The sequence below is a fragment of the Tetrahymena thermophila genome (genome assembly GCF_000189635.1).
Source record: "Tetrahymena thermophila SB210 genomic scaffold scf_8254786, whole genome shotgun sequence".
NCBI classification, from domain to species: domain Eukaryota; phylum Ciliophora; class Oligohymenophorea; order Hymenostomatida; family Tetrahymenidae; genus Tetrahymena; species Tetrahymena thermophila.
In genome coordinates, this window is record NW_002476542.1 from 81,328 (window position 1) to 99,496 (window position 18,169).

General features: G+C 23.2%; 4 protein-coding genes across 4 annotated transcripts; 3 read left to right on the plus strand and 1 right to left on the minus strand. All coding sequences in view use genetic code 6, as the record gives it.

Annotated features, from left to right (window-relative positions):
• Nucleotides 1–1,266: 1,266 nt before the first annotated feature.
• On the minus strand, nucleotides 1,267–3,429 carry TTHERM_00550849 (type I phosphodiesterase/nucleotide pyrophosphatase; the record flags this gene model as incomplete). The annotated part of the gene is made up of 1 exon (XM_001471105.2): nucleotides 1,267–3,429. One exon carries the CDS (start codon nucleotides 3,427–3,429, stop codon nucleotides 1,267–1,269), a length of 2,163 nt encoding a protein of 720 aa, XP_001471155.1.
• A 1,438-nt stretch (nucleotides 3,430–4,867) lies between these two features.
• TTHERM_00550850 (EXS family protein) lies at nucleotides 4,868–8,117 on the plus strand (the record flags this gene model as incomplete). Its single annotated transcript, XM_001009176.2, has 3 exons — nucleotides 4,868–4,916; nucleotides 5,050–6,618; nucleotides 6,823–8,117. 3 exons carry the CDS (start codon nucleotides 4,868–4,870, stop codon nucleotides 8,115–8,117), a joined length of 2,913 nt encoding a protein of 970 aa, XP_001009176.2.
• Nucleotides 8,118–10,371: 2,254 nt separating this feature from the next.
• Nucleotides 10,372–13,052, plus strand: TTHERM_00550870 (EXS family protein; the record flags this gene model as incomplete). The annotated part of the gene is made up of 3 exons (XM_001009178.2): nucleotides 10,372–10,981; nucleotides 12,333–12,975; nucleotides 13,037–13,052. 3 exons carry the CDS (start codon nucleotides 10,372–10,374, stop codon nucleotides 13,050–13,052), a joined length of 1,269 nt encoding a protein of 422 aa, XP_001009178.2.
• Nucleotides 13,053–15,089: 2,037 nt separating this feature from the next.
• Nucleotides 15,090–17,991, plus strand: TTHERM_00550880 (hypothetical protein; the record flags this gene model as incomplete). Its single annotated transcript, XM_001009179.3, has 10 exons — nucleotides 15,090–15,419; nucleotides 15,599–15,713; nucleotides 15,772–16,085; nucleotides 16,330–16,383; nucleotides 16,437–16,584; nucleotides 16,639–16,742; nucleotides 16,796–17,119; nucleotides 17,181–17,418; nucleotides 17,560–17,770; nucleotides 17,829–17,991. 10 exons carry the CDS (start codon nucleotides 15,090–15,092, stop codon nucleotides 17,989–17,991), a joined length of 2,001 nt encoding a protein of 666 aa, XP_001009179.2.
• Nucleotides 17,992–18,169: the final 178 nt, after the last annotated feature.

Sequence of the window (18,169 nt, forward strand, 5' to 3'; positions counted from 1 at the left end):
AAAAGTTTTTATATCTTGAATCGCTTATCCGGGGTAGAAACAATTCTTACAAATCAATTGTTGGTAAAACATACAAAATTATTTAAATATCAACTTTTGTAAAAGAACACTAATCTATGAAAAGAAAAATAGTCTAAAGAAAAAATCAAAAGCTAATTCTCTCTGAATAAAAATAATTAATTAATTTTTAAAAAGAAATATTGATTTTTTCCTTATGACAAATAATTTCAAATGCAGATAAATTTTCTAAATTATTTTTAAATAAAATAATTAGCTGCTTGCTGCTCGCTGAAATAAGAACTTATTAGTGGAACATCTTTAACCTAAATTCAACTATTTGAAGTAAATATTATGAAATCAAATGTTATAAAGCATAAAAACAAAGAATCTTAGATTTATTTTCCAAGTATTTAATTTTCAAATAGCAAGAAAAATTTACAGATTCTAAGAAGTAATCTCTAAAGAAATTTAAATACAAAATTTGATAAATTATTTGGAATTTGGTTGCTCTATTATCATTTAAAAACTGTAAATTAATTTTTAATAAATTAGAACAAAATTAATTTTTGAAAAACAAGCACTCAATATTTGAGTATTCAGGATTATCTTAGATAGATTAAAAATGATAAATCTATTAATTTTTTAAAAACCAAATTTCAAAATTTAGCAAAATTAAAAAAATTTTCCTATTTATTTTTTATAATTTACTATATAATCTCATTTTTAACTTTTTTTTCGATTTTTTGTATAAAAATCAAAATCTTTAATAGCTAGAGTTGTAAAAAAGCTCAGAATTTGGGTATAATTTATTCAAATTTTGAAGATTAGAGGTATATTATATATATTTTTATTTTATTAAATTTAAAATATTTAATTTAAATGAAAGTTTCTTTTTAAGGTTTGACTCAAGTAAATTCGAAAATGTTGTTTAAACAATCAAAATATTTTTTTTTAAAATATTTCCCTTTTAATTCACTCAAAAAAAGAGATTTTAAAATAATTAGCTCTTTTTAGTTAATTTAAGGAATGCAAATAATAGAAGAAGAAGTAGTAATTTAGATAAATAAAAGAATAGAAGAAAAAAAAAATTAATTAAAAAAAAGTTATATTGCTCAAGATTTTCTTGCTAATTTTAATATTAAACATGTGTCAAACAGAATAATTCATTAATTAATTAAGGGTTTAAAATGGCTTTCTGATATTAATTTATATATTTATCTATTTTTTTAAGCCCTACAAAAGTAAAGAAAAATATTTTTTAAGAAATCATTTACATGAGCAATCGTCTGACTCAAAAACTCCAATATCATGACATTATTTTTAAAATTGTAGAGGATTGGTTAAACTTAATTGATGGTTTTCATATTTTTCTCCTTCAATCAATTATTTTATGAAATGATGAAGGTTTTTTATTGAAACTAGGTTTTATTAGTTAAGGGCTATTTAATCTCCATATTTTTCATTCAACTCAGGAGGTACGTTAATGAATAATCCAGGAAGGTTTATTTCAATAAAAACGTTTCTGAGTTATAGAAGATAAAATATTCCTTACATGTGTAGACCATGATCACTAAAGAGAATTACTGTAGTGTCTTTCAATAATCCTTCATCAGACATCTCCTCTAAGAAATTAGAAAGAGGATCATCTAAGTAGTTAATAACCTCTCCTGTTCCCTCATGACCATAACTGAATTCTAGATGCATAAACTTCTAATTATCTTTGTACTTTCTAAAAAAAGACTTAGCGTATTCTGTTGGATATTCAGCCATAGTTTTACCATATAAACATCTTCTAGTAATTGAATATGGCCCCTAAAAAAGACCAAATTTGCTTTCAGGGTCTTGGAAATTAGGATCGCATGCATAAGATTAAGTCTCGTGATCGTATCTTGACGAATTAATGAGTCCTGCAGTTTCATAATCAAAACTTAGTGATAGTGTTTGACATTAATCACTACTATGACCTGTTACATATCCTTTTTATTTAATATCTTCTAGTATACTAATCAATTTTTCTTCTTCAGTAACTTCTACATTTCTAATCATTGAACCATATATCAGATTTTAGAGATTATCGTATGTATAAGGCTTGAGGGAGTTGTATTTGTAGAACTCAAACGATTAGCTATTTTTTTTATCTTCCTCAGATTATCTATTTTCAGGGACATAACTGTGCATTCTTGACCTTTTTTAAAACCACTCTATAGTTTTTGGAAGTTTTAAGTGCATTGATTGGCGGCTAACAGCATCAATGAAAATGAGCAGAATATTTTTTGAGAGAGGTTTTGAAGAACTTTCGCTTGCTATCTTGCTTCTTTATTCAGAAAGAGTCTAGTTGAATTGCACGTCAATGTGATATTTTTACTCTTTTCTATCAAAAACAACATCATATTTATCATTGAATGCTTCTTCCAAAGAAGAATATCCTTTAGATAATCTAAATGTAGTTGCTTAAATTTGTTCATCTGTTCTATTTTACTCAGGCACTGAATTTAAATTAGAAAAGGCTATAAATTGTGAATCCTTCACATACGGAGAATAGAATTAATCTATTTTTTGCTTAGAATCAGATGAAATAGAAGTATTTTCACAAGAGGGAAAGAGCAAAGAAAGATCTTGCCACTAATGGGTGATTTTATACCAACAAAGTTTGGGTACAATAATATTGCAAGAGGATTATTCTCTTTCAATTTGGCCATTGATTCCTTAGGTCCAATAATCACACCCGTGCGCAATTGATTGGTAATAAAAGATAATTATAACAGTTAAAATCAACAATATGTTACCAAAAAAACATATCCATTTGTATTTTTTGAAGCAAGCAACCCATACCCTAATTAAAGCATATATTAAAAGAAGAAAAAATAAGATTATTATATGAATAGCATTAATTCCTCCCATGTAATATTGCAAATTGATAGTATTGTCATTAAATATAAAGAGATACATAGACTGAAGAAAACCGAACGCAGGTATCAAAGTATAAGTGCTTTTTGAAACGAGAAAATGAAATTAGATAACAGTTGCTAAGCTGTTAAATAAAACTTTAGATATCCACACAAATAGTTTTGGAAAAATAAATTCTTTTAAGCATGTATGATCTGATTCATAAGGACATCTTTCTTTCAAACTGAAATAGCTAGCTAAAACTAAAATGCTTAATATTATGCTAATAAATCCAACTGTTTATTTACTATACATTTTTAGAAAGTCTTAAGCAGTGCGATATACTTTTTTAATTTAAAAGTATATTCCTTAGTCCTAATCATCATATCCTTTGGAAATTAAAATAATTTAATCCCCTCCTTATTCATTTTCAGGCACTTATATGTACTAAGATTCGTCTACTTAATTCTTCTGCTAGTTGCATTTTTTTACATCAACCAACTGAAGTGCTATCTAATCATTATCTTCTAAAGACTTAGACATGTAAAAAGAGCTAAATTCCTATAAATCTTTCGATATTTAAGTTACCTTTAACTAAATTTTATGTTCTTACAATTAGTTATTTTTAACAATTTTAATATTGTTTAAATTTTATAATTAAAAAATTAAAAATTCTTCTTCTTAAAATCATCTGTAGTCAAATTATTTGAAGTTTTCTGAGTAAAGAGAGAATATAACACATTTGATAAAAATTGTTACTATATTTGATTACTTTTCAAGATAAAAAAAATATTACTAAATGAACGTAATAGATTATCTGAATAAAAGTCAGAAAAATTAAAGTAATAAAAACCAAAATTAAAAATTATTTTATGTATAAAAAAATATTATTTAGTTAAGTAATATTTCTATTTTTAAACTATCTTATTGTGTTTTCAATTTTTTAATTTTTTTGTATTTTTTCTTATTTCTACTAATAATATTTCTTACCAATAAAAAATCAAATTTTTTTGAATTCATAAAGAATAAATGTAATTCGAGAGTAATTATTTTAAGTAAAATTGATTATTTTCAATATAATTTAATAATTATTTTTAATAATTTTCATCGAATTCAACATTTTATTAAGTATATGTAGCTACTTAAAATTTTATTATTATATTTTAAGATAAACAAAATAATATTTCTTTATTCATTCAGTAAATAGTTTTTAAAAAATATATGATGAAATATATAAAATTATTCATTAAACCTATTTATTAATTTTTTATATCTTAATTATTTTATTTATAACAGAGGAGAGAATAAGAGAGATAAATTATAATTTAAAATAATTTCTCATTTATTTTAAAATTTGCAATTTGTTAAAAATAATTTATTCATTTTTAGTTTAGTATTAATAAATATCCAAACATGTTTTTATTTTAAAGGTGTTTCATTTATAGTAAAATTTGAACTCTAACTCTGTTAAAAAAATAAAAAAATTTATATATCTTATAGTCCCAGCATGTTATTTAAAAAATTTTTAAATTTATTATTTATTGAGTGGGATCATATTCTTATTATCTATTATTTAATATTTGATGATTTTAATTTAGCTTTAATTTAAAAAAATATAAATTTAAAATTAATTTGCAAGTAATCTTTTTTAGTTTTATTAACTAGATGTTTATTTTTGATTTTATATTTATAAATATCAAATTTTTATTTTTTTCTTCTATACAATCAAAAATCAAGCAAAGACTAAAATAATCTTAATAATTACAATAATTTGATTGGAAAACTATTCAAATTGTTTTAAATTTACGCTAAGAGATTTTGCTATTTCAATTTACTTAACTTAAATTTATCAGAATTAATACATATTAAAGCTTAACTTTATTCAAGAAATATTCAATTTCTATCATTTTTTCTACTTTAAAAGTTTTATTTATATAAAACATTTTAGTTAAAAAATGCAAAAAAAAAATTTGGCTAAGTTATGAAAGAATTTACAATCAAAATTATTTAATTGTAATCTCTGATTTCTCGTAAAAAATATCATTATTATTGTAATCTATCAGTTTGTGATTTTTATGTAAAATACTTATTTAGAGATTCAGATAAAACTCTTTTTTTTAAGTAATTATTCGTAATTAATATTAAACAAATTAATATTTATAGAGATAATATCTGCAAAAGTCGAAAAAAAGTTTTCAAATAAGGAACAGTTTACAGGGATTTCTAATTGCTTGTTGGTATTGAAGAGTTTTAAAGAATTTTAAGCATCATATCAACTAATTAAACTGTCAAAATTATAAATAATTTTATCTGAAAATCATTTAGTTGAAGTAGAAAAAAAGAATATAATTTAGTCTGTAAATATAGCAATGAAGTTCGGAAAGTTGCTACTTCACGATAGGGTTCCAGAGTGGGCAGAGGCATATATAGAGTATAACACTCTGAAGAAGCTTCTTGCTCCTGCAAAGATTTTACAGAAGAAGTTTGTGACAGCAATTTATAAGGAAGGGAATTTGGTTTTTCATATTACCAACAGAAAGAACTTAAGAGTTGAAGAAGTAGTTTATTGTATTCGCACTTTCGAAGATCTCATAAAAAGTGAAATTGTCAAAATTGATAAATTTTTTATGTATAAACTGTTAGATGTGTTGAAGAGGTATAAATATCTGATGATAAATTCCTCTTTTGTTGGGAAATCACTACATAATTAGCAGAGAGTAAAGAACGAATAGAGATTAAAATATTCCTTCAAAATTTATTATAAGGAGCTAAATATGCTAAAAGATTACATTAAGTTAAATGAAATGGGACTCCAAAAAATTTTAAAAAAGTATTCCAAAGTTGTAAAGTCGCTAACTTAAACAGAGCATCAAGATTTTAATCTTGCAAAAAGGGTTAACTCAGGTCAGTATAATACTTATCTAGCTAGAAATAAGGACAAGCTCATGGATATAATTAAAAAAACAGAAGAAAATTACATAAACTTATTTTATCCAGACATTTCACAATAGAAAATGGGCAGAGTTGACTTCAGACTATATACAACTCCTAAACCTCTTTCTCCAAATTAAATTCTTTTCTATGGCGTTTTTTGTGGAATTTCACTCATATTACTTTTATTTATAGTTCTTAAGTTCGTTTAAGTTTATAGTGAAAACCCTTCAGCAGTGCAAAAGACACGACTGAGCACTATCTTCCCTCTATTTAGAGGAAATGGTTTGTTTATAACTAACATTTGGTTGATTGCCTGGAATGTTCATGGTTGGTAAAACAACCATATTAACTACAAGTTAATATTTAAATTTAATCATCATTTTAGTTAGATGTATTAAATTCTTAAGAGAGCCTCTTTCTTTACTTTCTTCTATTTTGTTTGCTTTGTTTGGTATATATTTTTGAATACTCCTCATTAAGATGTAGCAAGCTCTGGAGGTGGTGTTGATTTATATTTTCTGATTGATTGGATAGACATGGAACTTCTTCCACTTATTGGCTGGCTTATGCTTTTTGGATATTATTTCTTTCCATTCTTTAATGTTTCGTTTTTTAACCCTCAAGGTAGATTGTATTTCTTCCGTCTCCTTGCTGATTGTCTTAAATCTCCGTTTGTTAAAATGGAGTTTAGAATCTCTTGGATGACAGATATGCTCGTTTCTTTAGCAGGTCCATTGAAGGACTTGGGAATTACAATTTGCTTCTACTTAAGTAAATTTCATATCATATCCGATTAGTGTAATTAATTATTTTTCTTCTTTTATTGCAAGATAATTTTGATATTGTCTATTTCATCATCCATGTGAAATGGCTAACTTGGTTCTACAAAATTACAGTTTAAAGATATTTTTTGAAAATAAAAATCAGGATAGACAAAAACATAAATTTAATTTTTCTCAAAGTTGTAGGTTTATTTAAATGTTAATTTTATTTTATAAATAGGTTCAAATAGCAGCGTAATGCCATTTTTACTGAATATTATACCAACACTATATAGAATGCTTTAATGTATTAGATAGGGATATGACAATAAGAAATTTTGGAGAACTTGGCCTTTCTATAACTGCATTAAATATATTTTTTCTTTGTTGACTTCAATATTATCTTACTAATATACTGTTAATAGTGAGAAAAAATACTTAATATCTTGGTTGTTGGTAGGATCTTTTAGTACTTTAATTTCTTTTTATTGGGATATTTCTTAAGATTGGGGATTATTGAAAATAGGCAAGACTTGGAAAGAAACACGTTTACTTGGAAGATAGCTTTATTACAGCAACTAAAATATATATCTTTTTGCGATTTTTTCCAATCTCATTCTCAGAATAGTATGGGCAATGAATATTTCTTTGGGATTAACAGCAATAATAGACAATGCCATAAATATTCCAGGCATGTTCACTTTTATTGTATATTTCCTTGAACTTTATAGGAGATGTTAGTGGAATTTTTTCCGTGTTGAGCTAGAGCATATTAACAATTGCAATAAATACAAAGCTGTTGTTGACTTAGAATTACCAATTCAAGTCGATACTTCTTCAGTCACTCGTATAAATCCTATATAAAATAATTATGCAACAACTCTCCTAACTGAAAATGCTGGGCTAAGAGGAACAAATAGTAATTTACCAGAAATGGATGTAGAATCAAATAATATAAAGATTCAAAATAATGAACTCCTCTCTCCAAAAGATAATGAATACATCGTATCTGAGTAATTATCTCCTATCCATATACTAAAACATAAGGATAATTAAATGATAGAATCAAATGGATTTAATCAATAATTCACTGATGCTTACAACAGAAATAACTTGCTTTCTATAAATGTTGGAACAATAGATCAGATGAAGCTATCTAGCGTAGGAGCAATGAATGAAATAAAACTTAATATTTTGGGAGATGGGGCTAATATTTAAGAAAGCAAAAGATTAAAAAGGAAAAATTTAGAGGATGAAGATATTAAAAAAATTGAATCAAATAGTACAAAAAGGAAGGAAGATAAAAATGATACATTTATAAATTAATTTAAAAGAGAGGAAATAAAAATTTAGGCTGCCTTAAAATAATTTTAAGATCAACTATAATTAGGAGTGTCCTCTAAGTAAATAAAACAAGCCTTGAAAGTCTTGAAAAGTATAAAGCCATTCCTCAAGCATGAATAATTAAATTAGGTCTAAATTTAAAGCGAGATGCTAAATTATGTTGATGAAGAATCAATCCGTTTACAAATCTGAATGAATAAATATAAGATCTTAATCAAACAAATTAGCTACTTATTTATCCAACTAACTAACTAAAGATATTACATATTTAAACAAATAACTTTATTCAATCTAAACATTTTTAAAAATAAATTTTTAAGTATGTATTAAGCTATCATTCTTCAATAATAAGGGAAACAGTTTTATAAATAAATACTTAAGAAAATAAAACTTTAATTATATAAATAAATAAATATCAAACTAGTGAAATAGGTTGATACTATAAATAAATTATACAATTACCTTTAACCAATTTATGTATTTATTTCAAAGTAATAAATATAATCAAAACTTTAAATTTATTAATATTTTTAATACAAATATTAAATATGTAAAAAATATTGTAGCCAAAATTAAATCATTTGTTATTTTTAAAAATATGTTGGCTCTTTATTAAAATTTTATAAATCAAATCTGTTCATAAATATAATGTGATATCATTAATTTATAGGAATTTAAAAAAAATCTTTTAATCATTATGGTATTAATTTTCCCTTAAAAGTTTTTTGGGTGAACATTTGTTAGGGCTAGATAATGTGATAGTTTACACTATTTAGAATAATAATGAACAAAAAAATCTTTTTTATTATTTTTTACAGATTTTCATAGAGTAAATGTGATTATGAATTGAAATTTCTAAAATAAATATGAAAATTTTTTATTAATAATGAAAAGATACCTGAAAAATGAGTGGTTTTTGTTTTCATAAGCAATTTACTTTAATAATATAGGGTAAACTTAAAAGCTAAGTAAAATTTATTAGCTTACAGTTTGATTAGTATTTAGTTATCTAAAGATAAGAGTCTTGTAAAAATGAATAAAATTCAATGTAAATGGAGATTTAAATTTTTAAATAATACTTTACTAGATTAGTTTGCTGTGTTTTTTTTTTTGAATCTGAATTTTACATGCCATTTAAATTTACTATAGAGATTAAAATGATTCATTTTTTAATAAAGTATAAATGCATTTTTTACTAATGAATAGAGTACAAATACTCTGCAGATAGTATAATCATGTTCAATAGTTTGTTAAAGTATTTTTGCTTGTAATTTAAAGAATAAGTTCATTTTATTTACTCAATTTCTCTCAAATTCTTATTTATTTTTAAAAAGTAAATCATTTCTGATAAAATTCGGCCTTTCTAATTTAATTTAATTGTGCGAGTAATCTGGTTATTTGCTTTTATGATTCATTTTTAGTTTCGTAGGTGGTCACCTTTTTCAAATATTTATTATTATTTATATTGTATTTGACTTTAATTAAAGTGAGATATTCTTTTACAAAAAATACTATTGATTTTTTTATAAAGTATCTAATTAAAAGGACAAATTAGATTTTATTTTGTTATTAATACCATAATAGGACAATTTGTAATTTAGTTATTTTTTATTTAAAAAGTTTAGTATTTTCCTTTTTTAAAGCTGAATTTAGTTTAATTTGATATTGATAATGCATGTAAAAACTAAAAAATTCACTCACATCAAATTCATTATCTATTTTATTTTTAATATTCGTCTCATCAAAATAGTTTATTTATAAAAACCATTAAGAGAAATAAAAAAAATGCAAATTTCTGTGAGAGTGGCAGATTCTAAGAAAAATACAAATTAAATAGAACTCAAAAAGACTACAAAAAGAAATAGATAAAACTTATTTGTAATTATTTATTTCTACAGTGAAATTTAAGCGATGAGTGAAGGGTTTACTCTTAAAATAGAAAAATAAACCAAAAAATGCTTATTTTAGTGAAATTGATTGCTCTTCAAAAAGCTAAAAATGTACTTAGAACTAATTGCTTAAAAACAAACATCCTAGAATGCAAAGAGAATAAACTAATTATACATTTGATTAGAAAATAAATGAAATTTAAAGTAATTCTTTAGAATTTTAGAATGGAATATAAAATGATGTTAATCTACTGTCGATTTTAAAATAAATCTAGCCAGCAATCAAAAAGTTTATGATTGCAGGCAAAAGATAGCGCAAAATAATCTTTTTTATTTAATATTTTATATATTTTTGATAAAGAGTAAAATATACACTTGATAACCAAAACAAGGAATTCAATTTTAAACGAAACCTCGAAATACTAAGCGAATAATAATTTAATTACAAGAGATTCTTAAAATCCTCAAAAAAAGTAAAAAAAAAAAGTAAAAGCAGAAATTCTTTAAAAAAAACAAATTTGTTAACCAGAAATTAAATAGAAAAATAAATAGCTATAATGTAATAGTAGTAGCAATACGATTCTGGTGCGACTAGCAACGTTGGTGAAATAATTAGCGTTGTTGTCGTAGAATAGGAAACTTATTTTTTCAGATATACTTTTCCTATCTACAGAGCACTAGCTGTGTTTGTGCTCTATGTTGGAATTTTAGGTATCAATGAATTAATCTTCAACGAATATAAAATCAATTACCAGAAACTACTAAACATAGATTTTTCAATCAAGCCCAAGAGAGTTATAAGGAAGGTTCTTGTATTTTTGTTTATATTTTTTGTGTTTTTTATATGGTACTAACTGGAGATCGATATTCTAGACGAGTCTGATTAAATTTCCAAAGTATTCGATGCTATCGAAAAGGAATACTTAGGCATTGTGCTTTGGATTCTCTGCATAGCTTATTTTTTGTTTGTTGGAAGGCAAACTTGCCTCTGGGCTGCTCATACTTTTCTACAGAGTCTACTTAGTCCTTTCCGTCCCTCTACTGTTCCATTCCAACTAGGATTTGCTACAGATCAAATTGTATCATTAGTAGGACCTTTAAAAGATGCTGAATATACTCTTTGTTACTACTCATCAGATTATCAAAGTGTTGATTAGCTCAATTAATGTGAGAACTTTAAATATAAAATAATAAAAAACAAAATAATTTTCTTAATTTTTTGCTCCTACGTCATTCTCACTCACCTATCTATCTATCAATAAATTAATCTATCTATTATTTCCCCCTTCTTTTTTTCTTCTTCCTCTTTAGCTCAAAACAATAATTATGAAAAAACGCCTCTTATTTTAAGCTAGGCCAAAACCTAAAATACAGCATAATAAATGTATAAAAAATCCTCAAAATATCAACAAGTACTTTTAATTTTGCATAAATTGAAATTTTTTACTATTTATCTCACTTTAAATCCCTTTTTTATCCAAAAGACTAAAGAATACAAAATTTATTTTTTAGTTTTTTTACTATTTTAGCTATTTTTAAAAATATGGTTAGGCAGTCAATTAATATAAGTAATAAATAAGCAACTAATTTAATAATAAGTAGAAATTACTTATAAAAATTAATTAGATATAAATATGTGATATGTTTTATTAGCTAATAGTTATTTCAGGTGTTTTATTGCCCCAACCTTTTATCAAAAAGAAAGAAAATAGTGTAGGTAGACTATTAGCGTAAAATTCATTTTGTCATATATGATTTCATGTTTCTCCTTAGAAACAAAGAAAACATATTAAAGAATCTCTTTTTTTTGCAAAAATATCTATCTACTTTATCTAAAAAAAATTTAAATATATATAGTTACTATATTTTTAATATAAAGTAAAGCATTTAGTTATTTAATCATCTTAGTCTTTTGATTGAATAAATAAATAAATACCTAACTAGCAAACAAACAAATAATTGATGGATTACTCATTCATTAATGATATATCTTTACATACTAAACTGAAGTCAATCTTAACCCAAATTTTATTAAATTTAATTTCTATAACTTTTAAAATAAAGTAGTTAGCACTTTTAGCATACTTATTTAATTATTCCTTTTAAATTAATGCCTTTTTGAAGTGAGGGTTGATAGGGTTTTTTCTTTTTTAACAAACATATTTATTAATTAAATAGTTATTTATAAACAACTTTTTGTTTAATATGAATACATTTTTTTTAAGTAATTAATTTACTTTGTAAATGGTCTCACATTATTTGCATGACTATTCGTTGTTTTTAAATTTTGAGATGAAGAGGGATGAATGAAAGGATGGATGGATGAGGTAGAGTGTGGGTGAAAATATTGATTCTTGGAGTACTTAAGAGTACAAACTAAACTAATGATTAATTTACATAATAAGCAAACAGCACTAAACTAGTAAATTTACACATTTTTTAACTAGGAGCAAACAAATTTTAGAATAGATAAAAATAAAATTTCTAAATTTTAATAAAAATTTTTATTTTATAATAGGTAAAAAAACTCCTGTTTTACTCTACATCGCATTCTTTCCATTGTTATTACGTATGGGATAGTGCTTGAGGAATTGCTATTAAAAAAGAGACTATAAAGGACCTGATATGCTTAATATGATTAAGTATTTTTTATCAGTCTTAGTAGTTTATTATTCTCACGTTGCAGCAGGAAATCAAAAATATTTAGATATTTGGATCTTCTTCGCTGTTATCAGTACAGTTTATTCTTATGCATGGGATATCAAAAAAGATTGGAATCTTGGAGATACTCGCCATGGCTTTTTACGTGAAAAAATTATATACAAAAAACCCCACCTTTATTATAGTGCAATGGCTTTGAATTTTGGATTGCGTTGTATGTGGGTATTCACTATTTCAGGTGGTGTTGTAAATCATTTTGACATAAAAAGAGAATCTTTCAAATTTCTAATTTATCTGCTGGAAGTTATCAGACGTTGCATTTGGAATCTTCTGAGAATGGAAAATGAATAAATTAATTAAAAGTTAGATTAGCATTTTAATTTTATCTTTACTCCAGGAAATAAATCAGTTAACCATGAAAGCATAAGATCATCTATCGAAATGAGTTTGTTGAATTTCCATTCGAAAACAAGCTCTATGAAATCAAGTCTTCTTTTGCAGTAATTTCTTTTCAAATTTTATTATTCAATTAATTTATTAATAAACATTTTTTAAAAAAAGGAGTGATATCTGTTGAAGATAACTTAGTATTAAAATTTTCAATTCAATATAGCTACATTTAAATTGTTCATACAGTCAATCAAATAATAATTAATTATGAGATTTAGCTTTAATAAAAACATAGTAGAAAATCTAAGCATGTATGTAAAAATACACATAGCCATACAAATAAATAATTAATTAATTAAATAAATAAGCAAATAGACATAATTAATTACTTTAAAATAAAAAAATTGTTTATAAAAGTAATAAAATTACAGACAAACTAAATGCCAAATTCTAATATTTCAATTATTTAAAATTTTAAAGCCTATATTTCTAGAACTTAAAAACAGTAGCTTTTTACTTATTTATAAAATAGATATTAAAAAGAAATAAGTTAGTAAAAGATCATGTGGTTAATCAAAAATAACCATTTATTTAAAATTATATTATTATTTTACCTTTCAATTATTGTAAATAAACAAAATTTTTAAAATAATAACCAGAATATCTAAATGCCTTATATAAAATTAATCGAAAACACTATTTATTGTTCCTATGAAAAGAAACACAAGGCATTAAAATATAAAACTCTTTTAAATCATATTTAATCAATTCTATCTTAAGTAAAACCTATTCATATATTTAGTTATTTAGCTTTATATATATATATATATATTATTTAAAGCATATTTCATCTTATAGTCTATTTTCTTCTTTAATTCATAAATCTTCAAAGAGTATTTAATCAATTAAAATTCATTCGAATTAGATTATAATTTACATGTTTTCATTAAAATTTAGAAAAATAAATAAACAGTTTTTTTTTTAAATATAGCTAAGTATATAAATATTTTTTCTTTTAGATTTATTAAATTTTTTTAAAACATAATTCTTATTTTAAAAATTAGATGTAAATTTTTAAAAAATAAATAAAATTAATTAGAAAGTGTTTATAAAAATTTATTATACATACGAATAAATATTTTTATGATTTAGCTATTTTTAATTCATTTTTTATTAATTTTTAAAAATATTTAAAAGACTTTATGAAAAATAAAAAGAATTTTGTATGAAATTAATATTTAAAAATAAAAATATTTTTTTTATTTTCATAAAATAAATAAACATTTTTTCAGGGTTAATTATAATTAAGTTTTAAGGAGATAAATTATTTTAATTATTCATAAAAGATTTAATTATTTTTAATCTTATTTTAATAATTTAACAAAAAAAAAACAAAAAAATTAAAATTGTTTAAATTAAAATATATTTTAAAAAAGAATTTAAAATAATAAGTTTAATCAAAAAAAAAACAAAATAATAAATGCAAATAAAAATTGGTATAATTTAATTTCATAAAACATATTTTTTTGATTTTGGTTAAATTATTATAAATTTAATCCTAAATATTATAAACGAGTTTATATTTTTGTATTTTGTTTATATATCTATTATTTTGGAGATGATTAAATTTAAAATACTTTTAGGTTTTAAAAACTTATTAAAACAATATCTAAATCAAAATACTTTTGATCTTTACTTTTTGTGACTTTTATTTTACATTAAAAAAAGATAAAAATAACAACTTAATTTTTAAGTGAGTTTTGTTGGTAGTGTTGGTTTGGAAAGTATTTAGAAAATTAATAAGGATTTATCAAAAATTATGAGAAAAAATTTGCAAATAGAAAAAAGAGTAAATGGAGTCATAGTGAAAATTAAATATCATCAATTTGCAAGGATATAATCAAATAGGTTTATATTCCATTATAATAAGTTAAAGTGTGGAAAAAATTATGTTTTATGATTATATTAAGCGAAAGAGGATTATTAATCGAATATTAATTACTTCAATAAAGCAACAAACAAAATAACAAGAGATAATTTTTGATTTCTCAATTAATAGATTTTATAGGTGAGATTAATCTTTTACTTTATTAAACTATATTGTCAAGAATCTTTATAAAAAACAAGCAAGCTAAGAGTACTTAATTTAGTAAAATAAGTACATATTTATTTTTAAAATATCAGAAAAATTTATAAGCTACAAAAAAGAGAAATTAACATATAGATGGAATTTACTGAAGCTTAGGAGGTTGACTATATTGTAGCTTAATCTGTAAGCAAAAATATTTTTGGAAATGCAAACGGTTAGGTTAATAATAGGTAGAAATCTGCAAAATTTGAATAACTCTCAGATTCTTCAGATGAGGATGACAGATAAACATAATTTCAATCAAAACAAGGAAATGGAATGAGCTAAAATAATAGGCAAAAAGAAAATCAAACTTCTCTAATCAGCAATTTATTAAAAAGTGATGGAGATACTGAATCTATGGATGATATGATTAATTAAATTAATTCAATTGTGTCATCTCAATATGAGTAAAAGAAAAAATAAGTAAACACTCAATTCTTTAAAAATTTCCAAGAAATTACATTGATAATGCCATTAACAAAATGTTGAAATGACTATTTTAATATGATTTTCATATTTTTCATAAGGTATTTTCTACATAAAATACCTCTCATTAAATAATTACATGCCTAGTATTAACTTTTATGCCATAATTTATTTAGTTTGAAGAAGAGTAAGAAAGAATCAAAATGCTTAAAGAAATCATGTAGTAGGAAAATGAAGAGCAGAAAAAAATGGAAATCTCTAAGACTAATTCAATTATTGTTTACAAGAATAGTAAATTAAAATATAACTAAAGAATCTAAAAATTAAGTCAAAATATTAAACTGATTAGACTCTGGAGAAAAGATAGATGAGAATGCTTAGCAGAGTGAGTAAAATGGAATGGAAAAATCAAACGGTTATAAAAGTAAAGAAAAATAGAATAACAACTAAGACTACGATGATAGCGACGAAGAAGAAGATGATGAAGATGAAGATTATGATGATGATGATGAATAGCATAGATACAACAATCGCTAAAACAGAAACGGGAATAATAGCGATAACAACGAAGACAAATTTGAATAAGTGCCTGAAGATTGTATAATATAAAGCTTTAATAACGTAGTTTTAAAATAGGTTTCACTACTAAAAAACACAACTCAGGTATTAAAATCTTAAAAATATATAAAATAGGCATTAAATATTCAAAATATTTGTTTATTTATTTTAGAATAATTAAATATATTGATATAGCTAATAGAGTAGATAAAACATAACACAATAATTAAACAGCTAGTTATTTATTTGTAAGTCTAGCTGATTTTTTGGTATTGTAGAAGCTTAATTTTCAAATATCAGAGTTTTTCCTTGTTTATTTTACTTATTTAACATATTTTTTATAAATCAGTAAAAAAATAGCCTCGCTAAGCTCGCTAGCAACCCAAGAGCATAAAAATTAGATGTAATTTTTAATTGTAGAAAAATAATTAAGATGAATTATTCATATTTTAAAAGGTATATTTCTTCGGAACAAGCTTTAATATGAAAGTACCTTACGATGACAATACGACAATATAAGATTTCATCAAAATTATAATTGATTTTTATATGGCAGACCCTAATACTGATAAATCATTAATGAGATATCCTAAATATCCTCAAGGTAAAATTAAATAAACTCATTAGTATTGTGTTTAGATTTCTTTGTTAATAAAAGCTTACAATTTAAGAATGAAAGATGATGATGGTTACAAGCCAGATTCAAATCTTGGTCCTATTGAACCCAAATATCCTGTTTAAAATTTTAGTAAAGAATAAATTGTAAAAAATTTGTTAATTAAATATGAATGGCATAGTCATATTTTTAAAAAAAGGTAATAATGGAAATAGATAGATTTATGCCTCCTGCTGAAGATTTTTAAGACTCAATAGCAAGAAAAATCAAATAAAAAACAATATAAAAAGGTTTGGATTTGCTAAATGTTACTATTGAAGAGCTAGGAGCTCAATTGAACATCGAGTAGAGCCCACAATCAACAATTAAATAAGTTTTAGAATACTTAAGAGATAAAAAGAATGCAAAAATTTCGATTAAAGATTGTATTGTTTTTTATTATGATTATTAAGAAGAAAAATACATTGAATTAGATTTAAATACATCTATTAGTTAGCTCCCTTCTTAAGATAAAAAGATTAGAGTAATAAAAATAACTCTTAAACAAAAAAAAATATTTATTTTACATTTTATAAATATTACAGATTAAGAAAAAAGAATGGGCAGACACACCAAGAATTACTAATCAATAAGTCTAATATGCTCCTAATTTACCTGCTTAAATTCTATAAAGCGAGCCAATTAGCAACATGAATCTTGTAAAATATGAAGAATTTAATGTCATTAAAATAAACGATAAGAAAAAGAGATAAGAAAGAGTGCTTGGAATAGATTAGCACAAGATACTAAACATCAATAAGCGCATACAACAACAAGACATAGGTATTAATAAAAATATTACAAGTTTAATTATTTTCCATCCTTTTCATATATTAAAATTTACATTAAATGAATTAATCATAATAATAAATCATTATCGATTGTATCCAACTTTAACATTTTTTATCAAAAAATTTATTTTAGGATTCCTTAATAAAATATTCGTAAATCCTTAGACAGGCACAAAAAATCCCTCACGCAAGATAGAGGATATTTAGTTTATTTAAGAATTAGAAAATAATATAGTAATAATGAAAGTCAAAGATCCTGATTAATAATATGAAAAGACTCTAAAATATGAAATTGCAAATTCTGAAGATAGAAGAAAAATAATTAAAAAGATAGAAGGCCTTATGTAATTAATTTTTGGTTAGATATTTTTTAAATAAAATTATGTATGATAAATTCAACAGGGAATTGTATAGAAAAGACACATTAAAAAAGTTTAATATGAATATTATGAATATAAATAACATGCATAACATGCATAACTTGAATTATATGAACAATATGACTAATGTTCCTAACATGATGACTTATTCAAATTATAATGGAGGTACTACTAGCTTGAGATGAAAAATCAATCTAAACTTACTAATTTTAATATTTTATTCTCACAATAACAAAAGAAAATAACTAACAAATTGAAAAAAAGAATACTTGATTTATTACTGAAAAAATTATAATATAGCGTGAATAGATGATTAACAACAGTTGCATTCAAAATTAATGATAATAAATGATTTCTATTAAT